General features: G+C 41.6%; 1 protein-coding gene across 3 annotated transcripts in view; it reads left to right on the forward strand.

Annotated features, from left to right (window-relative positions):
* Window positions 1-25071, forward strand: part of gli3 (GLI family zinc finger 3) — a 116538-nt gene that overhangs the window by 32737 nt on the left and 58730 nt on the right. For 2 of the 3 annotated variants that reach the window (XM_055020922.1, XM_055020924.1), the window contains exon 3: window positions 13334-13579. In XM_055020922.1, coding sequence (XP_054876897.1) covers window positions 13334-13579 — 246 coding nt within the window. The remainder of the gene's footprint in view (window positions 1-13333; window positions 13580-25071) is intronic. The other variant, XM_055020923.1, reaches the window with a different exon arrangement.

Below are 25071 nucleotides of genomic sequence, written 5' to 3' on the forward strand. Positions count from 1 at the left end.
GTGGTTCATTTGCAAATTATATTGTCAGTGGAATATTCAGCATTAACAGCAAAATGTCATGTTTGTCTAAATAATTCAGCGTTAATTTTAAAATGGGTTTTTCACCTGAAGGAGGCTGTATGTTTCAGGTCAAACCAACCAGATTAAAACAAGACATGCTTTCATATTTGAAGGAGCAAAAGGCCCTATGCCCCTTAATCTCTCTCCCCTGACCTCCACAGCCCCCGCGGGCCTTCACTCTCACCCTGCTCACCGCTCCCTCTGTTCCCTCTCCCTTTTCCCCTCACAACTCTCTCCCTCGCAGTGTGAAAGAGGAGCCAGGATCAAAGGCCATAAACCACGGCAGTGATTTCTGGTGATTGATTAGAAGCAGAGGTTGAGAAGGAGCAACTCTCTCCTCTCTTCCACCTCTTTCCACCCTCTGCTGCGGTGCTCGTATTCTCCCAGGGCTTTTGTAAATAGCTCGGGCTTTAAGTGTGAAAAAGTGCTGCCAGGGCTTGGCAGATGGAGCCCAGAAACACATCCTTGGCCAGTTTTCCCTGCCCTCTTTCTTCGATGGCGGAGCAGAGCGTTGTCCGTTGATAAGAACCATTTGTTGTCTCGCTCAGATCTGGGGAGGGACAGTGTAATCCCCTCACCCTGGTCTGTGCTTCAAGCTGGAGGAAAAGAACTGAGGAGAAGGAGAAGGAGGAGGAAGAATTGATTTTCAGAGCGAGGGCATGTGGAGAATTGAACTCAGATGTGCAGCAAAGAAAAGCTCCACTCGTGGGGAAACAATTGTCTGTTGCTTACAGCACGGGGGTTGTGCAGTCTAAACTTGAGCAAGTCCTTCTAATGTTAATTGCATAGTTGTCTTTCATTATTTTCCCTCTCCATCCCCTCCCGACCCGAGGACAACTTTGCCAGGAGGCCTTTCCACGAGCAAGTGGTCTTGTAAAGGCATTTTAATGGGCCGAGGCCACTCAGCGGCGCTGAGATTAGCGCTTGGACCAAATCTTTCCACATGCTTGCTTTTGCACAATTACACCCGCGCGTCTTTCTGCGTTTTACTGATCTCACCTGGAGCTGCGAGTCTAATGATGTTCGGAAAGTGGGGCCTTGCAGCGACAGCTCCGGAGCCGAGGAGATGTGTCTCATGTCAGACTTCGCGCCAGACAGGCTCCAATGAGGAAGAGAGAAAAAGAGGGAGAGGAGGAGGAGGAAGAGGGGGGTGAGAATTTTTTTAATCGCAGCTGGAGTGAAGTCAGAACAAGAAGTGCAATTCTCCTACGGTTTTGTTTTTCCACTGTGGTATTTAAAAAATGATTGAGAGCATTTTTGAGCATTATGGAGTATCTCATTACGCTCCTAAAAGCTTTTTATCCATCCGCATGCTCCCAGATATGTACACAAGCATTACAGGCTGCAAAAACTCCATCATGCATGTAGATGTGTTCCTTTCCTCCTACTTTCCATGACTCGCGCACTCGTCGCAGCTGCAGGATGGACCGGTGTTATTAACTGTTGGGCGACCTCATGACTTCATCTTCAGCGCAGTCAGAGGCGGCTCACATTATATGTCTCTCTTCGGCTCAATGGGCTCTTTGTTCTGGCTTGGCTCTGGAGCAGCTCAGCGTGGAGCTGCGTGAGTCCAACAGTCCCACTGCGGCTCAAAGGGGAGGGAGAGGTAAAGATGTAGGGAGGTAGTGGAAGCAGATAGGGCAGGGAATTTGAGGGAGACGAATAAGGGGGGGAGATGGAAGGAGATTGAGGAGATTTGGGAAATACATGGGAACTGGGAGAAGGCCTAAGAGAACCAGGAGTGTGAACATGGATCCAGAGTGACTTAAAAGGAATGAATAAAAGTAAAAATGGGATGTGATGAGGCAAAATAGTCGTAGGAAGTATAGAGAAGTGGGAGACAACAGGTGAATCCCAACTCAGCACTTATTCTTTTTAGCTCTATATTATGATTAGTGTTTCTACACCCGATCTGAGCTCAATCCAAGATTAAGAAAATAAATAACTTTTGCTGAAGTCAGTGATGGAAAGCCGGATTCCTTTGGTGAGATTGACAGGAGGGGTCACATATGAGAGGAGCTTATTACCGAGGAGGGACAGAAATAGAGGGGAGTGTTGAAACACGAGGTATGACAAATAAAAGAGCCGAATGAAAAGGTTATGACATCGAACTTAACAGGTATTTATCATGAAACTATGGGATTGTATGAGATACACACAGCCTGATAACATTCATAAAGTGCAATAGTTTTACAAAGTTAAAATAGAAAACAAAGATGTGAAAACAAAACACATGATGCAAATAAAAATATTTGAAAGTAGATGGAGCTAATAATCCTGCTAGTAGAAAGTTATATGAACTGCCATAATGTTGACTGTTAAACCTTTAGAGATGTGTGAAAACATCTTTGCCTCAACTCTGCTCTTTTTGCTTTTTTGTCACACTTAAATATCTCACATCGTCAAGCAAACTTTCATATTAGATGAAGATTTTAACTGGTTATTTCACATATTTAAGAAAAAAAAGCATCAAGGATCAATATGTGTCCCCTGGTGGTCTGTGACGTGTGTAAAAGGTGTGTGATCGCACTTTGACTGGTCCGCTTCGCGTGAAGTATAGAAGAGCCTTAATTCTTCAAAATGGACTCTCATTGACGTTGTCACATGACAAAAATTGTGTCATATTATTCACAGGGAGGCTGGTTTTATATCCACTTGGTACTTTTGAGAAGTTTTGATCATCTGTAAGTTTTTTTCACAAAAAACTTACAGAAATTGTTCAATAGCTTAAGACTCCTGGATGTAAATTTCAATGTCATTGTCGACATGGGAAGTATCCACAGTTTTCTGTTTGGCTTCAGATGATTCATCGGAGAACCTTTAAAGGTGATAATTCAGATGTTGTTGAGTTGTCTTATTAAGTCCAGCTAGGTAGATTATGTTGTTGGAGGCTGAATCAGTCTATATCAAGACTGATGAAATGCGATTTTCTGGTAACTAAGTCATGATCTTCCTGAAAGTTTCCCAGCGGTCGATTTTGACCTTTTAAATCAGGGTCGAGATTTTGGGGAATTCCTCTCATTCAGCACTTATGTACAGCTGCCTGACAGCTTGTAGTAACAGGTGGTGGAAAGGGAATGTGGCCTAGTTATACATATTATCAGAGAAAACCCTGCCACTGTTTGTGGCTTGTCCTTAAAATGAACCGAAACTTCAAAAGGGAAGGAGTAGTGTTGATGATGAATTGCATTGTTTTTAAAACCTTCATTTTTTAAATGAAGGTTTCATAGCCATTATGAGTCAATGTAGTTTTGACAACCTTTGATTAAATAAAAGTTGGAATTACTATAAAATGTGAAAATATTTTTGAAATGCTGTCATATCCATTATTTTATATTTATTTTGTTGCAACAGGGATGTGTTTGCTAATACACTGACGACAGAATAATTACTAAACAATTGTTTTCAAAGTAAGACTTGCAAAAACATGCTACATTTCTCATTTCAAAATGTATTCTTTGAGAAACGGAAAGTTAGTTGCAAGGAAAACAGTTGCAAAAACACTTTTTATTAAGAGCGAAGTGTTAAGAGTAGTCTGGAAAGTGTATAAAATAAAACAAAATGTGTCATTTAATTTTACTATTTAGGAGGCTCTTTTTAAAAACAAGATTCTCTCTTTAACTTCTGACGGTATCACTGAACTTGTCAGAAATAAAAATATACTAATAATAAGTGATCATCGATTTTTGTGCTCAATCTTGTTTTTGGTGCAATAAAGATGAATTTCTCAGTGGTGTTTCACTTGAAATGCTGGAAACTTTTCTGGGAGTTTTTAAAGTGCAGTGGTGTGAGAAACAGGATTTTAAGATCAGTGATTGGATATTTTATGCCCTGGTGCTCCTGTGAATCATGCATGACTTTACAGACAATTTAAGGCTTTTGCTCATCTTCTGTAATGATGATTGAAGAGAAAGAATTTTATGTCTGTTCAAAGCTTTTCCCACACCCTCTTCTCACCATAACCTGTTAAAACAAAAAGATTTTGCTTGGCATGATAATTATCTATCTATAAAAAATGTATTGTTAGATTTAAGTTATTTATAAAACATTTGTTCTGCCTATTAGTGCAATAAAAAATTCCAGATACACAACTCTCACTTAAATTCTTTCATAGGGTCTTTATTTAACACTTTTTTATGTTATTTGACTTATTTTCAACCTCTAGCCTTTTTCTACAACTTAGCAGCTAAATCAGAAATTTCCCTGCTGGCTGCAAACACAGTAATGAAGTGCTCTATGTTTAGCATGCAATTTTAAGGGGGAGTGACTTTAACTAAATCCTATTTAGAAAGCAAACTCCTTTGATGTCACAATTCCTGCAAGTGTCATGTGTAGATTTTTTTGAGCACAAGCGACTGGTAGATTAAAAAAAGGTTCACTGTGAGGTTTACTAGAGGTTTCAATGACTTTGTGTTATTGTGGGACTAATACGTTTATTTCAAATATCACCAGAGGCTTAAAAAAACCCCCACACTGCTAAGTAACCTAATATATGTCTAGAACAACCCCTCGCTGTGGGAAGAGAACGGAGGAGTCAGTTACGTCCTGTTATTTTTATAGCATTTGGCTTGTAGTTTGGAATTCCAATTGTCATGCTCTCTGGTAAAAAGGCCTTATGTCCAAATGTGACGGGTTAAAAACTGTAAGTGTTACCAGCTGCAACATCAAAGCCGCCGGGCATGCTGTTCGTTTAACCCAGATCCGTCACACTCATGTGCAGCCCCCGATTCAACCTGTAATGTAGACATTCAGCAGGAGGCATTAAGCTGAGACCAAAGTAGATTTATAGGAGTGAGGTGACTCCCAAAGCTCACTACCTGTAATATGTCAAAGATCATGGATGTGCTAAAATAGAGTACCTTGCAAAGGTATTGGTGACCTTTAACTATTCCACATTTTGTAATTTTATGAGCAGTTTTCATTTTAGTTTTATCTGGACTTTTGTGATTGATTATTAGAACGTAGTGCTCAAAAGAGACTAAACTTATTTAGTCAGGCACTCCAAAAATTTAGCATCTGTGAAACAGCGGTGAGAAGAAAAGCTCCTGTTAAAGAAAGACACTGGAAGTCCAGTATGCAGTTCACTAAAAGTCATTTATGAGCTCAGAAAAAGTGTGGAAGAAGGTGCAATGGTCTTTTTCTGCACCATGCAGAACATTTCTGAATGTAGCAATACTGATAAAAAAAGGGTAGAGATTCATATTCTACCAGGACAAACACTTGAAATGTACTGCTATGAAATGATTTATGTCAAAGCATATTAATGTAAGAATGGCCTAGTCAAAGTCAGAAACTAATCCAATTGACAATCTGCAATAAAACTTAAGTTACGTTCAGACATGTTCACAGTCTCAGTAAATCTGACTGATAGTAAGCTATTTTTGAAAGAAAGAAGGCCTAAGATTTTATTCTGTAGATGTCCAACACTAAAATACAATAAACTTTGGGAGTGTAGTTAAACTTTGCAAAAGTTCAAAAGTTATGCAGGCTTGTAAGGGACAGTATGATTTGTATAGCATACGAAGGGGAATCAGTATGGATTTACTCTTATAAACCTTGCAAAACATCAAATATGAATTTATCCGAGCTATATCACTCTACCAGCTTTACATAGACTGAGACAATATTTTAGATTTAAACACCGTTCAAAGAATTACTATAATAACTTTCTAATTAGTTTCTCAAACTTTAACCACAGTTTATGAAACTTCACTAACAGGTATGAGACGCAATCAGCAGTAACAGGGCAGGCAATAAGTTGCTTGGACACATCTGAATATCCACAGACTTAATCACCGTGGAAGGCTGAGACAGAGAGAGGGAGAGTCTACTTCAAATTCACCAGTCATTGATAAAGTGCTTAGCAGCAGGAAAATTAATGAATCCGGCCTGACTGGTTGGGAGTGTTGGGGGGTGGTGGGAGTTTAGGGTTGATGGGGAGGGAAAAGGAGGAGGGAGAGGGTGCTTGCGAGGGTAATCCTGTTCCAGCTAAATGGCTGATCCCTCTCATTCCTCAGATATCAAATGTCAAAAGTTAAATTAGCCTGCTAGCCTCAGATACGAATTAACATGCTTTTAAACGGGCCGAGGGGCGGTGATTCCTGCCCCCTCTGGGATAGTGGGCAGGTATCTTTGAAGTGTCTAATTATCCAGCTCCAACTAAGTGTAGGCAAACTATCCTAATGGGAGAATTTGTGTCTCAGTTGGCTGCAAGAAAAAGCTGTTAAATGAATGTATATTTTATCAGAATAGTCGCACAAACTCATGTTCCTGTTTTACCAGAATATTCAGATTGATATTTGTAACTTTTTAAAGGTTGCATCCTTTCACACTGACAGATGGAAAGTCCACTATGTTTTGCACCACATTTGATGAGTAGAATAATTTTTTCTTGTCAGGCCTCACTGCTGGCTCTGGATCCCTTTGCCTTGGCTGGAAATTCATTTCTCTTGGCGAGGCCTTCCTAATCTGAGTGCCACAGACTTGGTTCGCATCACTTTGGTTGCAGAAGCGGGATTCCAGTGCTGAGATCCAAAAGGAAACTGGCCCACTGTGGTGTCATGGGCGCACTGTCCGGAATGACCCTAAAAAGACCCACTATTGTCGATATCACTCTGCCCTTGCAAAAGAATAATGTCACATTGTTATGGTGGACAATATAAGTGATCGACGAGTTTAGACAGCTGGCTTGCCACAGAACAGCTAATGCAGTCGACTGGAGCTCTAAATGGCATCTTCCTCTCTAAAGCTTTGATCAAATGCATCTCTTAGCATTTGATTTGTCAAAGAATGCAGGCCAAGATGCCCTTTGAGTAGCAAAACCTTAAAAGCTGTAACTATTAGAGGTCAAAAAAAAAAAAGAAGAAAGAAATGCATCAGGGCACATTTTTAAGTCGAGGCTATCAGCCCTCTCACTGCAATGCTCATTGCTCCCTCACAATGTGGCCCTGATGAAATGGTCGTGGGGTTTCAGGCCGCTCTATGGTGGGCCTGTGCCCCTAATGGGTGAATGAAGGGCAGTGAGGGAGCAGGCGGAGGCTTGGGAAAGACACAACCCCGCTGTGAGGTTGATTTGAGGTGAGTGAAGGGAAAGAAGGAAGGAGTCAAGCAGGCTTTGATTTAGCCCTTCCCCCGCCCCAGGGGTTGGAGACTGGTACTGTGAGATGCTGAGCTCTGGGTGCGTCCCCGAAGACCCCCGGCGGCACAGAGAACAGGATGGTGGGTTGTAGAGTAAAGGGGTTGGGGGATGGGGGGTACTGAGAGCCAAATTGAGATGTGGGAATCATCAAATTTGCCTAGATGAATATTGAGGAGGGCATTTGTGAATGCTGTGCGGGAAATCAGTAGCTTACAAAAGACTACTAACCAGAAGAGGGACCTGATTTAATTCTCTCTACAATTTTGCCGAACATCACTCATGCATTGATGGGTACAAACCCACGGATGGAGTCAGACATCAGTTCAAAGTTAGATAAAGTTCTCCAAAACATTTTTAAAGATGATTACGGTAACAGCTGCCCTCACTGCAAAAACCCAAACTCTTACCAAGTATTTGGATCCATTTCTTAGAACACTTGAAATATGGCAAAACTAACTTATAAGAAACTTTTCAGAAAGATACAGGAGCTTAGTGTCTTGCTAAAAAGATACTTGTAAGTTAGTTTTATCTTATTTCAAGTCTAAAAAGATAATAGGATTTTGTGTTTTTTGCTGTGCTGTCTTTGGATATCATAACTATTATGATGATAGTTTAAGTTACTGTTTTTTCAAGGAGGTGCTTGGAAGTCACTCTTTTTAGGGAGTTACAAGAAGCACCGTCAGTACTCTAACCTCCACAAAATGCATACCTGTTGTAAAAACGGCAGTAACCGACTTGTAATACTGAACTAATCGTCCGAGGAGTTGATCAGGAAAAACCTCACACAATTGCTCTAATCCCCAATCTTGCTGGCTGTTGTTGTTTTGGTACAGTCCCTCTTCTATCAGCCCGCACTAATCGTGAATGATTCCCTCTGTCTTTAGCGGCCCTGCCAGAGCCGGTGAATCAGGTACGTAAAGCCTAAGCCGCTTGGAGAGGTGCTCTTATTAAACTCTAGCCAGCTGCTGGAATTTTTCTTCCCCCTCTCATTGTTGATTGGGGGAGTCTTGAGTCTTTCCCTGGAGTTGATTTGCAAGAGAAAGGAAGAAAAAGGAGCAAGAGATTATTGCACAGGAGGAGAAGAGCTTTGAAGAAGTGTTTTGTGATTTCACTGTATATCCTCCACCTCTTTCTCCATGTGATCCTTTAGCCAAAACATGTTTTCAGAAGTTAGAAGGTGGAACTCCGATTATGTCTCTTTGTCCCAGAGAAAGACGCTTGGAGTGACTGTAGCTTGCAGTGGCCCCTTGTAGTCCTCTGAAAAATAAAAGTTTTAGACATTGGTGGGATACTTTAGAGTTAAGGATAGACTATCACATGGAAGATGTGGAAGAGAAGTTCTTCTTTTTATTCTGTGTCTGTGGACAATTCCTTCAAAACAACAAAGTTGAGGGTTTGTTTCACTTTTGATCGATTCCCAATGAGCTCCCTTAGCCAAAACCAGTTTGTGGCATAGTACTTTCAAAAGACAGAAGGTGAAACTCTGTTTTTGTCTGGTTTTGTCCCTGAGAAAGGGTTTTGGGGAGATTGTAAGATGCAATGGCCCTTTTGTAAACCCTTGAAAAATTAAAGTCCTAGACTGGAAGGCAAGGCGGAGGCTGGAGAGTTAAGGACAGATTGTCATGTGGAGGATGTTTAGAAACAATCCTTCTTCTTAACCTTTGCCTCTAGAAGATTCCTTCAAAACAACGGGGATGGGGTTTGGTTTCACTTTTGATTTGTCTAAATTGGCTGGAAACTCTTAACTTTAGCCCCTCTTATCCTGGAGCCCAACTCTTTGAGGCATTGGCCCCACTCCATATCTCATTATCTCTTTCAAAATTTCATTTTGTCATTGCACCCACACACTCTTTCATACTCCCCCCCATTAGAGGCAATACATTGAGTTTTCTCGAAAGGTATTTGAAACAGAATCTTACAATAGAGACTGCAGAATGGGTGGGGGAGTGGAGAAACCTGGGTTTTAGGGTTTAATGAGTGGCCTGCTGGGGGTGAAAGAGAGATAGAAACCAAGTGAGCGAGAGCAACAGAGAGTGCATGTGTGGAGCGTTAGAGGGAAAGGAGAAAGAATCGTAAGGGAGAAAGAATACAGGAATGAAGTACAAGGTACCATTATAGTGGCAAAGAAAGCTGCTGAAATACTAGAGCTGGGGCGTGTGCTCTGATCAGGACGGCAGTGAGCACAATTACCTTCTTTTCAAATCCTTCAGTGACACTGCGGGAGGAAGGAGGACTTTGAAACTTGAAAGGCAAGAGCTCGCTTTCAACCTCAAACGCGAGCAGGAAAGGGCTCTGAAATTTGTTCAGTGCTCCCCATCCACCATTAGCTTGTTTCTTCCTCTCGCCTCCAGGCATTTAAGCGCTTTTTGAAAAGATGTTAAGAAATTCAATCACCATAGAGAGAGAGAGCGGGATAGTTCTTTTTTTTCAGTATTTTTTTTAAGGCATGCTTTCCTCTGGTCCACAGAGGACTGGCTTGCTGCTTTTGTGTTATGTACTGAATAGACCTGCAAACTGGTAGAGGACTGGATGCAGTAACCATGGGAAAACAGAGAGGAAATAAAAGAAGAATCTAAAATGAATGAAGGGAAAAGGGGAAGGATCTGTTGGGCAGATGGTCAGAAGTTAGAAAAAGATTGCATAGTTTAACTTTAACTTTATAAAAATTTTACACGTTTACGTCTGCTTTCTTCATCAGATGTGCTGATAAAAGATACGTGGTTGATATCCAATCCCTGGTTTTTATAAAACTTTTTCTTGCCGATTCCAGTTTTAGCAAACTTCAAGATATTTTTAAGATTCATTAACAACTCTCATAATAGCCATCATGCAATCAGTGACCATAAAACCATTTATAGGATCCTGTAGTGGCAAGTAGCATATTTAGTGCCCTTTGCTAACAGTAAAAATCATATTTCTCTACAACAGAGGTCAGCAAGTGGTGGACGGCTGTCAGGTATTGAACACAAAATAAGTCTCGACTCACACTGATTGTGGTCATTTATCGAAATGAGTTTTAATTTGTGGAACTTTTAGACTTGTGGTCTTCATTTCTATTGGCACGGGGTCAGTTATCAATTAAAAGTTTACGGCTCATAAGTTGGAAGCAGAGCAGCTTTGCTTGAATATGTTCAGTGTTTCCTATTATCTACTGAGGTTGGCTTCAGGTCAGTTCACTCTCACCAATTCAACAATTCATCTCTAAGTCAGGTATGAGTTCACATTCTGTGGCAGATGACTCCTTTTGTTCTGCTGAAAATAAGCAATTACAGCTGCTAACGTATGGAATTGGGAAGGAGTAAATTGATGGTATTTTGTAGCACTCTAAATGAAGAGCCTACTTGCCTCAGTAGATTAAACAGTTTCCTTCTGCAAAACTGTTTGTACAGCTTTGTTCTTCGTCTTGGTTTCTTTTTAAACATCACACTGACAGTAAAAACGTGGTTTTCCTCCCGCAGTAGAAACAATCTCTATATTGAAGGCTGTGTTTTGCGTTCACTGATTGAACAAAGGTTTGATTTTTGAGGATGATGACATATTCTTTTTACAGATTCTCGACATGTTACACTGGTACAAAAGGTTTCCTTGAGCAGTCAGAAGCAGCACACAAGAGAAATCTGTGAACGAGAGCAGGTCTGTTCCACCAAGACGTCAAGGAGTTAATTGCCCCTTGTGCTGCAGAGTGTTTGTTTAACCATTTAAGGTTCTATGAACTGCTGTAATGAAGCCCCTGAAGGTGGTATATGGTGGAATGATGAACCCTCCTCCTCGGGGGGATGGAGGTCGGAGTGTGACAGTGCTGTGATTGAACCGTTTGCCGCTTGACCTCACTTGTTATGTTTGAATAGCGGTGGGGGTCACGGCTGAAGAACAAGAAAGTTGCGAGTAACAACCTAGAAAGCCTTTCTTTTAACCAAGCAGTCAAACTGTAACTCCTGTAGCTCACAAACACACTCTGATGAGTCTATTTATATAAAAAAATTATATTAAAATATGATAAAAGGAAAAACCCAGCTCATAAATATGTAGCCAGTCTACTTTTGCAGCTGGAATTGTAGACTTTCTTCATATGGAAGTGCTGGGAGTACACAGCAGGAGCCGCGCTGCACACAGCTACATGCACGGTCTCCCCTCTCCTGCACAGGCTACAGTCCCGACTTCCTCAATCCATGTCAGGAGATGAACCCAATTTCAAAATCCCTTTATGTTAATATTGCGCTTTGCAAGCGCAGACCTATTAATCCAGCTTTAACCGTATAAGTTGCATTATTCCCCTTAATAAGATCACTGGCTGTGCAGTATAGGATTAAATACTTATATCATAACTGACACTGTCATTTCCCGCGGATGAGAGTGACTCGCCTCTCTCCGGCTGTCAGTTCCGCATTAGGAATCCTTGAATCTGCTGCCAGGGCTGCGCCAGGGCACGGCTGGCCCCGGATGCAGGTAATGGATGTGGGAGAGTGAGGGGAATAAAAAGCGGGACCCCTCGAGCTGCTCCTCCTGCTCTCTCATTGCCTCTTTCAATCTCATTCTCGACTCCTTTCTGATTGCTTCTCTTTTTTCCTGTGAAGTGGCAACTCTCTGCAGTGCTTAAGGTGGCGCTCTTTCATCTGGCCCTCTGCCCTGTTTCTAATTGGCAGTTGGATTGCTGTTATGTTGCAGCGGATTGTGGGGGAAGGCTGCTAATACTACAGAACCTCTGGCGCCAGTGAAGGGGCATTTTGCCAGGTTCTCAGTGAGGGACATTAATGTTGGAAAAGGAAAGCTGGAGCACATTGATGACCAGCATCCTTAATGATGAACTCACTTTAGCTTAAAACAAGGACTGAACATGTGGGGGATTTACTGGAAGCTAGTAAATGTTGCTTAGGGATATGAGTAAAGTTAAAAGGCTTTACTACTTTTCATGTTATTGTTATTTCATTCCTGCAATTATTTCCAGTTTTAAACAGATCTTGATTTTCAAATTCTAAGGCAGGTTAGTTTGTTTTTGAACAAACTAATCTACTAATCATAAAAATAATCAATTGTCAGTAATATTTTGTAGACATTGTACCCCTGGTGTTTACGATGTTTGGAAATTACAGTCCACAGCAAGTAGCTGAAATCTGCAGACGATTGAGATCCCTTCTTAAAACTCTAAAACTGCTATTTTAAGATATATTAATCAAGTATTAATATATCTTAATCTGCATTAATATGCACAGTGGAAACTGTCTTTTTTAACTTAGGTTTTTTTATAATGGAAACTTTCTTAGGACTGAGGTAGAAGTTAACGACTACAGTCTGTTCTTTGGACCAGATCCAATCAGTTCCAAAGAAAATAAATGCATTGGCTGCTTTGCAAACACAAACTAAGATTGTGTCAAGCAGTTTTGTTTTCTTGGATTTTATCTTCAGCCATTTTGCAGATGAGCCTCACTAATGTTGGAGTGTTGTAGAAGCAACAGCGTTGAAGTCCTTATAAGTGCAACTGCTTGTGAGAATTCTTGAACGATGACTATTTATATCTTTCTAAAAAAGATAATTATCAGAGTTAATTTGCTTTTCCAAACTGCTCCTTGTAAATGTGTCTAATTTAAATTTAAATAATAAAGAGTCCCAAACATGCCACGGCACTTTTAGAGAAAGTATGAAACTACAGAAAGGACTGATGCTAATACCAGAAGGTTAGCTGATCTTTGTACACATCAGTTCAGAGGCCATGCCAGGGGTCAAAGATCATGTCTTTTCGGGGGAGTTGAGGCTCTGAGCTCAGCTTCACCTTTATCCCGATTACATGGCATGCTGAGGATCGTACAAAGACCCCATGTCTCTCTTTTTTTCTCTCTTTAAACAAAAAGCATTCTGTTAAGAACTGATGGTTAGGGGGATGCTCATACAGCTTAAAATGCCTTCCTCTTCTTTTAAAGTCTGCTTCTAAAAATAGCTCATTTATCCTTTCAGTAGGCACCTTTTCCATTTGTAAAATTTTCAAGTTTGAGCCTGCTCAGCTCGTAAATTTGATCGGCTAACCTTGACATGCATATTTTTCACAGATTATCTGTCTCTTACCATGCTGTCCAGACATAGTGAGAGTTACCTGAAACATCACTTTTCTCCCTTTCCCCTTGTGTTTCTTTATTCTGGCAGAAGATGAGAGTTCGGGGACGCCGTATCACCGTGAGAGACGCAATGCCATTAGCTCCCAGGCCCAGGCGCCCGGCACCCTCGACAGAACCGTGAATGAGGAACCCTCCACCTCCACAGAGGAACGCCCGTCCCTGCTCAAGAAGGAGCTTCACGGCTCCCTGCCCCATCTGTCTGACCATGCTCTGCCATACAGGGGCACGCTGTTTGCCATGGACCCCCGCAACGGCTACCTAGACTCACACTACCGTAAGTCCACAGGCTTTCCAAAAGTTGGGAACTTAGGAAACTTTACAGCTCAAGGGCGTGTTTGTACCGTTCTAAATGCTGAGGCTAGCTTTGCTTTCTTACTGTAGGTGAAAGGCACGACTGTTAAACGCTTGATTAAGTCTGACAGATTAGCCCTTCTCTTAGATTTGCACAGACACACACTTGCGATCACATGCACGCTCTCTTGCAATGTTTGGTGCCTGGGAAGTTAGTATGGGGAACAGGCCGGCGTAGCTTCTTAATTCCCTCATTAGGGGCCTGTCTGAACACAGTACTCCACTTTCTCTCATCAATGCACACTTCAAAGCCCAAAAGCAGTGCCGAGTCAAACCTCAGTACCCCCCTACTCTGGCTTGTTCTCTCTCTCTGGGAGTCTCTCAGAGGCTGTGTAAGAGAAAGGGAAGGAGACGAAGCCCTGGAGTAGGGATGTGAGGGGAGAGCTTTAGTCCAATTGAGATGGTGGAGATAATTTGAAGCAAAGGTGAGGTAAACAGTTGTCGTTAGATAAAAGCAAGGCTGTGTGTGCACATTTGAAGAAAAGGTAGTGGGGGTATATGTTTTAAGAGTCTGATTAGGAGGTTAAATTGGCAGCCATTGTAGCCGTAAGACAAAGATTTGATGTGATTACTCGTTAAGTTTGGTTATTTTGCCCTCAAATTGGGTCAGACAGAGTTGGACAGGAGAATTTTAAAGCGTTGACATTAATGAAAAACTCCACCGAACTCCAGACTCCAACAGAACTCTATTTATTTAACCACTTCATTAGCCTGTACTCTCTTGTGGTTGGGTGCCTGAGAATAGAACCACCAAGGTGCCTCTTTAAGGGAAAGGTTACTTAAAACCAGGCGATGGTGCTTTGGACAGGAGCCTCGAGGGCAGAACATTACTGCACATTACATCCTGACCTAACTCAGCAACACTGCCACTTCTCATTTTATGAACGTGTGTGGGTATGTGTGAAGGAGCTCTGGTGGTTCCAGACCGCTGCAGGCGCATAGAGGGAGACGGCGGCGGTGGAGTAAAGAGGAGGGGGTGTGGAGGTCACTCCGAGGCTTGGGGTCATGCGGAAAAGTCACAGCCTGAAATGGAGAGTTCAAAAGCAGCATGAAAAGTCAAAGGGGCCGTGAAGCTTCAAGAGAATTTCTTTGTGACCGAATGTGAGGGGCTTGACGAAGCAGGGCACAGCATCAAGTTGCATTCTAAGAAGCTTTTGGTGTTCTGCACATATTCTTCCTCTACAGCCAAAATGTGAGGTGTTTTATCATATTCGTCCAAAGTTAAATACTAGAATCTTCTCACTTTCCCTCATGTCCACTTTTCTTTAAATCATTTGATCGTTTTGAGCTACCTCAATTGCCAATTTCATCTTGATTCAAGTGATGTACGTTCTTCAGAACCAGGTGGTTTACCACACGTCATGCAGCTACCATGAAAACATGGAAACTGCAGGTTGAGTGCAGTTTCTGAGTTAGAGTCTTATCTTAGGCTCATTTTACATATTTGAAGTTCTGGTTTTAGACTAATTCAGCTCAGTTCAATGCTTTTTTAAACAACAGCTGACAACAAATGTCATCTCAAGTCACTTTACAAGAGAAATGGTCAAATTCATAACCAGTACTTTTTATGGGTAAAAACAAAGAGTAATTGGGGAAACAGAGTTAATGTGACCTTCTCCTTTGACTTTTCACCTTTTCCGTCACTGGCTCCTTCCAGTGAAGGGGAATCACTTTCTGTTGATGAAAAAGATATAAAAAAAGATTTTGCAGGAGAATCACTGAGTATGTTGTACCTTCTTTGGGTAAAAATAACAATTATGCACAAAGATTTCATCATTATCTTTCTCCAGAAAAATGGAGTGGTACGTTTCAGAGGAAAGGAAAATAAAGAGTCGCACCAATTTCAGATTAAATTAATGATTCTGGGAAGAATATTTATAATAATGGCAATCAATCACACAATAAATTTTTTTTAAAATAAATGAGTCAAAAGAAGCAAATACATTTTGAAGTTTGTCATCTGGCGTTATGTAAGTGTGGAACAGCTCGTAGAATAAACACCAGTTATTTGTAGTGAAGTGTATTTCACCATCCCATCCCAGGATATTTAGGTTTGTTTACAAAAGCTGGTTCAGAAATGTACATGAAACTATATAAAAATGATCCACCCAGAGTTTTCTCTACTTTAAAAAAGGATTCAATGTGGCTTGAGATCAGTACTGTGTCTTCCTTAAAGTGCTTTCCGTAAAAACTGAAAAATACATCAACTGTCTTAACCTCAAAAGTACAAATAATCCCATTAAGCAATATGTTGTAATTAAAAATAACCCTGCATTTTACCTTTAAAACCACAAAGTCTGAATGGCTTCTGGTGTTTTTCATTGATGCTCCTATGATGTCTCCTGTGCTAAGGTAGACTTATGATCTGAGATGAGAGCATTGCTGCGTAAAACACCTCCTTCTGGCCTCAGGTGTTGAGGACATGAGTGGGTATCCCAAGGCGGTCTCATTCTGTCTGATTGAACCCAGTACCACATCCTGGTCTCCAGGGGTTTTGCCATATTTAGGGTCAGCAGAAGGAAAGGGCTCCCCTTAAACCTTTGCAATCCCCCAGCCCCTTCCTCACCGTATTCATGTACTTTGAACCACAGACCTGCAGCATCTGTCGCCACTCCTGCACCACGAGTTGTAAAAATCCACTGTTTGGGTTTGTGCACGCACAGACAACTCTTACTATGAGAGCTTTGTCGACTCCTAAATTCATTCCAGGTGTGTGCGTGCCCGTGTGTGATGGAGAGGGGGCGGTAAGCCTTTATGCTGTGCTTGCAGGGAGCGACACGCCATGCAGCAGACATCCAGGTAAATCCGATTACTCTTAGCGCTGCTGTGTGTCAGTGCTTAATGTGGCTAAATGCGATGGCACCTGCAGCCCTGCCACACCTGGCCGCTGGGTCGTTAACGTGGCGGTGAAGCTCTGGGAGGTGTGGGATTTGAGAAACGAGAAGAGAGCTAAAGGAGAGGGGTTTATCCTCGGGGGGAAATCTCTGCTATTCACCCAGACTTGCATTCTCCTTTTCCTCTTATGTCTTCGGCCTAAGACTGTGTTTACTCTGGTTCCTTACACCCACTTCAGAGTAGAAGAGGAGGCACCAAGGAAACATTACTTCTATTGTTAGCAATAGCTAATCGTGGCGATGCCTGAGTCTTAGCTGCTTTTCTTGGGCAAACACTGGATCAGAGTTCTATCCTTCTTACCACAACGCTAATACATACAGCTTTGCTGTGGGATAAGGAGAAGAGGACTGAGATTAGGATTAATGAGAAAAAAAGTCTTTCTTAAAATCTTAATTGTTGGGAAGCATGAATGCAATGCACAGTGCTGACATCTGTTTACATTGTGCCCCGATTAGCCGGCCAGTGGTCGTTTAGCGACAGAGAACCCATTTGCTGGCGAAGCATCTATTCTTCCTCCGTGGAGATCTTCGTCTTTAAAGTCTTTCCTCCTTTTTCCATATTTGCCAAGCCTAGCATGACATGGACGTTGTTGCTGCTGCACTGAGACCCCAGAGACTTTTAAATGAAAGGAGGGGAGTTAGATGAAAGTAAAAGGAAAGTACTTAAGAAACTGAAGATATGTCAGTTTTGGGGTTTTACCATATCACTGACACAGTAGGTCATTGATAGGGCTAGAATGGGTACTTTAAGTTTGTTCAAGCTGTGATGGCTGCCTGCCTATCAGCACAAATTAGCTCCTTAATAGATCTAGCCCATATCTTGCTGCCAGGGCCTTAATCCCCCATACCAAAGCCTTGCCGTCCTTGACTGATCTCAGAAACCCACTGAGCTAAGCTAGAGGCAGCGAAAGTAAGAATGTTTTGCCCGAAGAAATCTTCACATGTATCACAGCAACTGTGCTCTAAGAGTTCAGCAGAAGGTGGTTGTTGCATGGATCATACAGGTCACATGTGTGATCAATGGAGGTGTTTTTTTTTTAAATTGAAAACTAAACTGCTTAGCAGTTATCTCAGGTCGATTTAGCTCTTCCTTTTGCCAGACTCTATCAAAATGCAGCTGACCATGGAAGTTTATAAACTGACATAAAGTCAATGTGATAGACTTCACAATAAAGATGCTTTTCTTCATGTGAATCAGGGAAGTTGGTCCAAACTTGGGATTGGGTGGTTTTCTAACTCCCTTAGTCAAAACTTTGTAAAACTGACTCAGTTCCTGAATAAACACATGGGGCATATTCGTCTTTTTGTACAGTCATGTTTTTGTCTATATAAAAACATGTCACTCTTCATGTTTTTTTGTAGAATTTTAGGAGCCAAACTTCTATTTCACTACTTTGAACTACTTTGCGTTGGTCTATCACATAAAATTCTTTCTCCTGTAATGTGACAAAGGGTTTAAGGTAAGAAGACTGTAAAATTTCAAAGCAACAATGTGTTTTCTTTGTCTCTTTTTCAAGAGACAACGAAAAGGATTCTTTGTCTCTTGATAATTTATTTGAACTCAAAGAACAAACTTTCCAGTCTCTTGTCAGTTTAAATGTGACAACTGGTTCGGAAGCAGGTTCAAACACCCTCCCTTCCCTAAAGGACTGGGGGAATAGCGAGGAAAGCCTGGGGTGAGAGGACACGTGCCTGTTTCAAGGGTAAGTGTTTGTCTTTGTGATTGTTTCAATATTGGCTTTTTGAGCGCGATGGCTCGGCGTAGTCCCCCAGTGGTGCGCAGGCACAGAGAAGCCTGAGGCAGACTGCAGGCGATGGAGAGGGATCCCTTCCATCCACCTCCTTTCATCAAGAAAGAACAACATAGGCCCACGCTCTGCTGTGGCCCCTTGGTCCAGTGTGCCAGGGATAATCAGATGATCCCCTTTTATATAGCTTATTAGAGCCATCTCATGCTGTAAGATAGGCAATATTCTCACATGCTTTCGGCCCCTTTGTAGTGCGTGGTGATTTAAGAGGGTTAAGCAGAGTATGAAGTGCTCCGGGAATGCACTCTCATACTGTCTTAAGGTCATGTGGTGCTCTCGCCACAAGGCTCATAAGTGTGAACTTAATATCTTGGAGTAATAGCGGCCCTCATTGACAATGACAAGATTAAATGTGAAGGGGCTAAAAAAGAATTAAGGCGAGAGCCGAAGACTCTCCGAAGGAATGGTCCGCGTTTCCTTGGATCGACGCAACGACTGTTGGTACATTGAACTGCTTTTGTGTGTGGCTGGTTAATCAGTCAACTTGCAGAGGCAAGTAAGAACAAAGAGTCTTAAAATGAAGATTTGTCTGGTCATTCCAAAGAGAAAATGAGCTGAAATTGGCAACAAAAAACAACAACGCTAAACACTGAAGGGGGCTTCTCTAAAATGCCCAGCTCTTCCTTAAGTTTACCTTCCAGTCTCCAGCAGGATAATCACCTCTGAGATGAGGGAGAATAAACATGTTTGTTTCTCTTCTATTCAAACCTCATCCTTTTCTATATTCATTTCTCTCTTACTGCGGTGAAGATAAAGACCCTTATTCCTACAGCCAACAACCCGTATCTGGCTCTTGTCTCTGGAGGGCCACAAGTACTTATTGTTCAACATGGAGAGGAGGCTGATGAGCACAGTGTAATTAAAATGTTTTTACCAGGCTGGTGAAATGTAAGAAATCACTGGAGAAAAGGCAAATGGCTGAGTTGGAGGGGAAGGAAAAAGAGTCGGTGAGAGAATGAAAGGAAAGAGCAGGGAGGGGGTGTAACAAGGCAGAAAATGAAGAGAGACATAAAAGAATGGGAGCTCAAGGAGGTCAGGCCCATCACAGGCTTTAGTGTTGCCTTCAAAGATGCCTGGGACAGGTGGCAGCTCCAGACAATCTTGCACCACAGAGCAGCATCCTCTCAGGAGGAGATAAGGGATTCCTCCATCCCTCCTCCCGCCTCTCCCGCTCCAACGCGTTGCCTTTCCACCTTCCCGTTTCCCAGACGGGCGCTTTGATGTAGCTCACTGCGAGCGGGCAGCTGCAGGCCACGGGGGCTGCACGAGCGCCTCAACCGCTGGGATGTGAGGCCAGCGAACCTCAGTCGGCCCTGGCTCTCTGGTGCCCAGCACTTTCAGGTCTCATTAAAGCCCCCCGGAAGGGTTAATCCTCTTTAAGGTTGTCTCTCTGCTCGAGCCAGAGGAAGGCCCCTGGGTACCACCTGCGTGACCAAGACTCAAATCCCTGGGACACAAGTTCCTCTTGCTTATATTCAAGTTCTCCTTGCTCCTCCCTCTTCTTCAATGACTCCTTCTCGTTGTTACCCTCTAGGGCATTCTGCCTCTTCTTGCCTTTCTGTCCCCTGACAGTATCTAGGGCCCAGTCGTGGTACGTCTTTTCGGATTATTTGGGTGGAAACTGTTGACAAGAGTGCAGTAAATGGATTACAACTTTGTCCTTGTTTTTGGATGCCGTGAGGAGGGAAAGAGGAGAGATCAGGAGGATGTGCCTCGAATATTGAGAGGCTGGATTAGCTAGAAGAAGTAGAGTTAGAAACAGGGTGAAAGAGAGGGTAAGGTGACATGAATAGAAGCACCACTGAGAGGGGAATAGAAGGAGAATCAGAGAGTTCCAGATGTTGTGGTATTTATAGGATCTAATTGGTTCAAAGGGCGTCAAACCATATCTAGCCCTGCAGAGCCTAGAAGCCATTTGTCTGCCTGCTGCTGTGACACAGGTCTTTACTCTGTGACACACACTTTCCATTGTTAGGTAAAATAATGGCCATGTACCCCTTGAGACCAGAGCAGACTCTGTCTAATGCTTGAAAGGGAGTAGAGAACATGGGAGTAGACTCTGAGGGCAAAAGGAAAATATTTGTATTTTACAAGTGTATCCAAACTCAAGTCACAAGTAGGTTGGACTGGGTCCGGTAAGAGGTTCTCAGTGTACAAAAACTCTAGTATGATTTCAAGGTAATATCTTTCCTCTTTTAACAATGTCATGTATAGCATTTAATAAATTTTTTTAAATTTAAAAAAAAAATTTAAATCAGAATTTAAAAATTTGTATTGCACAACATATTTACACCTTCACGATTATAACAAGGTGTTAATTTAATCAAGCTTTCTGCTCCACTGGAGCTAGAAGTGAGTTGCTAGATTTCTTGTAGCATTGATTTTGCTCTGATGTGGAATTTCTATGCAAATATTGCTAAAGTTAGCTGTTTTATTATTTTTCTATTTAAAGCTTTGCTCAGGTGTATATGCATTTTTTTCTAGAAGAGCCACTTTGGAGGGTCAAAAGAGCCAAATGTGAATCTGGACCTGCATGTTGCAGACACTTAATCTAGAGGATTTCTTACTTAGTTGCGTAATCTTGATTTTTTTTCTTTTTTTTTTGTTTTTGTGGTAAAAAGTATCTGTAGACTTTTACTTGTGACTGCAGCTTTTAAATTCAGATTTCCTAAAAAAATCAAATCCCTGAAGTAGGTGGTGTTTTTTTACTAGAAAGAACAGAGTAGTAGTGGAAGGAAAAAGCATGTACTGCAGTCCTCTTGAGTCGATCTGAGGTTTAAATCAACTCCCTCTCTGCCTCAGAGTTATTATAGTTTGGAGAAAGGGAGATAGACAGATGTAAAAGATAAAGTTGGGACGTGGATAGAGGTGTAGTGAAATGTTTCAGCTACTAAACTGCTGCGTCTGTTCCCCCAGCTGGGTGGGAGCGTGGTGGGGTGGCGAAGGTGCGCAGCTCTTTGTTCTGCTCCCCAGCTTATCCCAATCTGGGGCAAATTCTGCAAATACAGGACATAGATTGGAGCGAGACAGAGGCCCCTCTTAAATTCCCTTCACTCACAGATCCATATGGGAACCAGTGGGAGAGACAGAGGGGAAGAAAAAAATAGTTGAATCGTGCTGGGGGCCCCCTGGAAGAGCCGCGTTCTGTCAAGAAAAACTTGTGCAAGTGTGCAATTTGTTGAGATGGACTAGATAGTAAATGTCTTGCAGATGCTGGAATGCCCGGGAATACTGAAAGTCCTGCTGGCATGAACATAAATTATTGGTGATTCTCCTCTTCAAAACCTTCAGGATTTGGTTTAAATCAACATTCTTGTTGCGGGGAATAGTTAAATATTCAAAGCTGATTGAGCAACAAGTTCAAGAGCAGAAATATGCGTCAACTTGCAGAACCGTGAGCAGAAAGTTGGGGCATCGGCCGCCTTGTTCAGTCTAGACAGACAAATTGCTTGTGACAGCGAGAAGCTTTGGAATGTATACTTGAACAGAAAGCCGCCTGTTATCGTTTCTCCTTTTACTGCTCATTTTCTCTTCTCTGTTGCACCATGTTAATTACTTTCACCGACAGAGGCTGTTTGTGGTTAGGGGTGTGAGAGCCACTGACGAAGAAAGAAAGAGACTCAGAAGGCGAAAGGGTAGAAGAGCAGAGCGGAAAAGGAAAGAACTATTGATTTATAGAGGAAGGGCAGAGTTTGATCTGCCAGCCTGGTGCATATGATGAATGGCAGACAGATTGGCAAGCCAACGCTCAGAACTCCTCTGTTGCTTAACCTCTCTGCTACTTTTCTTTCCCGCTCCGTATTGCATCTTTGCTGAATAAAAGCTTGTTTTTATCTGTATTGCAGTGCCCTCGCTTTGCAAAGCAAGCCGAGAAATCTCTGCACAGCATGAGCATTAGGCTAATTTATACAGCAGTAATTAGGCCATTAGACCTGAAACAATCTGGGACCTGTAATTAGGCAAAGCGCTCCAAAAGTCAACAGCAACTCCCATTGAGCTTAGCTAAACACTCTCTTAAAGTGTTATTTACATGTCCAAACAGCTTGAGGTCTCAGTGTAAACAAACATGGCGAGAGGCAGGGTGAGAGGGGATTGATCAGAGAGGGGGAATTTGGCGTCACAAGAGAGGCAGCTTCCAAACTGCTTTTCCTGATAGTCTTCTGGGAGTTTCCACCCTTTTTCAGCATCAGAGTGATCAGAGGCCCAGAGCCACTCTCTTGAAGGAAAGTGATCTCAAAAACTTGTTTTGCCAGCAAATATGACATACTGTATGTACACAACAAAAATTTCTGTGAGGGCAAAGCATGACCCTTAGTCCTCGAGATGGCCGTCGCAGGTTGAAGTCCTGGCCCGATGACTTTTGCTGCGTGCTTTCACCTCACTCAGAACCCACTTTTCTCTCTGACACCTGCTTGAAAAAGGCCACTAGAGCTGAAAAAAACACTAAAAAAATCTCTGTTTGTCCTAGATTTGGTCTAGTCTTTTTTTGCAAGAAATATGTTTCAGTTTGTTTTTATATTTTCATTCCAAGATCCCAAAATTTGATTCAGATCAAATTTGAATCTCTAATATTTCAATGTTTGGTGGAAGCTCAAGTTGTTAGAACAAAGCAGGTACAAAACGTCCCCAAGGTGGTGCATGTCCCAAGACAGCTTTTGTTTCCATAAACATGAACGAATGGGCGAAAGGTTGAATTGATCCGCAATTCAACGGAAACTGAAGTTGTTCCGTTGTGTCATTTCAGGATTTTACAGTTGAGTGCGAGGTGTACCTCTCTGCTGCCACCTTGTGGCTGTAGATGGAAAATTCAACCAAAAATCTTATCTTAATCTTGATATTTAAGTTCATTATGATCAGAATATTTTGTCTATACTGAAACTCCGTGCATATAGATAAATAGCAAGTGTACGTAGAAAATATTGAAAAGAATTTATGCCTGCTTTTGCACATTAGTGCTAATTAAAGTTATTAAAATAGTTTCGGAGTCAATACAAAAGCTGTTTTCCTAAGGAATCCTAATGTTAGAAATAGCTTCGAGTAGCCTGTCTTTTTTCTGTTTTTATTTAAAATTTTATTAGATTAAACACTTACAACAAATTTTATGGCCTCAGGTACAAAATAAGCTGCATTACCGCATGTGTGATTTGGCTAACTTTGGTAGCAAATGTGACCTCAGCCATTTTTTATCTCTTTGGAGGTTTTAATTTTCAATCTTATGCTTTTTTCTAAATAAAAGTAGAATAATGACAATACCGGACAAATGACGTTTGTCGTATTACTGACCTGCTCTAAAGGAGTCTTGGTCCATTACTGCCACCTTGTGGTATTATTGCTTGAATAGGAAGTATGAAATTATATATTTTATATTAAAACAAATTCTCATCCCTATACTGCACCTTGTCTTCTTACAACTTGTTAATGAATGAAAATAAAACCATGATCTATTGTTTTTGGGAATTTATTGCAACTTTTGGAATTCTAAAGTTTTTATTCAATTACTTTTTTTTTTGAAAACTTTTTTTTCAAGCTTATCTATTATTCATTACTTTCAATTCATTAACCGATTAAATATGTCTATATGTCATACAAAAATGCATATAATTTATTTTAAAAAACATGGCGATGCAAATAATAAAAGCCTAACCACACAACTGCTTTAAGCCGTTTGTAATGCCAGATTTGCTTGGATGCAATAATTTCTTGGATATTATATTTCAAGTGTAAATTTGGAATTCCAATTGATTTATTGGAATTCCAATAAATTCCTCGATGCCCACATTAGATGCATATTTTGCAGTTGCTGAGATACTACAGCTCACAAGGAGTTTTTCAAATGATGGTCTCAAAAATGCATCTTAATATTATTCAATATTAATATCATCATCATCATCATCATCACAGCATAGGTACCGCAGTCATTTGTTGTCCTTACATCGTATATCCTGTCACCAAAGTAAATGAGCATGAGTAACAATTTGGCAAAGGTTCGCCTTAAATTCCTTTTAGCACTGAATGTACGCTTAGTTAAAGCAATTATTTGTAAAGTTATATAAGTTTTTCTCTCTCCATGTTTGCATTGCAGAAATATCTATTAAAAAAAACTAATAAAAAGTTTTGCTGTTGTAAACATTTTATGTATCAGACATATCAGCTGTTTCTGGTTTTTGATGCCAAGCTTGAGTAATACTACCTGACACATGTTTATTTAAATTTTTCTTTATAATAATGACAACATTCATCTCCTCAATCCAAAGTTTAGAAAGAAAAAATATTCATGGGGGCCTCTGATTTATCTGCCTCATGGGAATGTCTTCTGCAGCAGGAGCCAGGAACAAGTCCCTCCTCTTTTGCAGGGCGAAGTCATAAACTCTTGCTTGCTTTCACTTCCAATAAGGAGCAACAAGAGCTGCACATTTATACGCCTTAAAACCTGCACAAAGACTGTCTCGGGAATCATTTACACTTTGTGCAAACTGTTGCAAAGTTGCAGCGTGAACCGTGGGCCTTCTCTGTAGACGAGCATGCCGGAGCCATGAGATCACGAGCGGTAAAGAGAGGTGGCATAATGAAATCTGGCAGTCACAGCTCCGGTGCAGGCTTCATATGTTCCACATTAGCAATTCACAAACCTCTGGAGCAGGCCGCGGCAACCCTTTTTTCTCACTCCGCCTTAGTCGCTTATGACAATCTGTCACTGGCTCTTTGTGCTCTCG

This window comes from Poeciliopsis prolifica, unplaced genomic scaffold (assembly GCF_027474105.1).
Source record: "Poeciliopsis prolifica strain line A6 unplaced genomic scaffold, Auburn_PproV2 SCAFFOLD072, whole genome shotgun sequence".
NCBI lineage: Eukaryota > Metazoa > Chordata > Actinopteri > Cyprinodontiformes > Poeciliidae > Poeciliopsis > Poeciliopsis prolifica.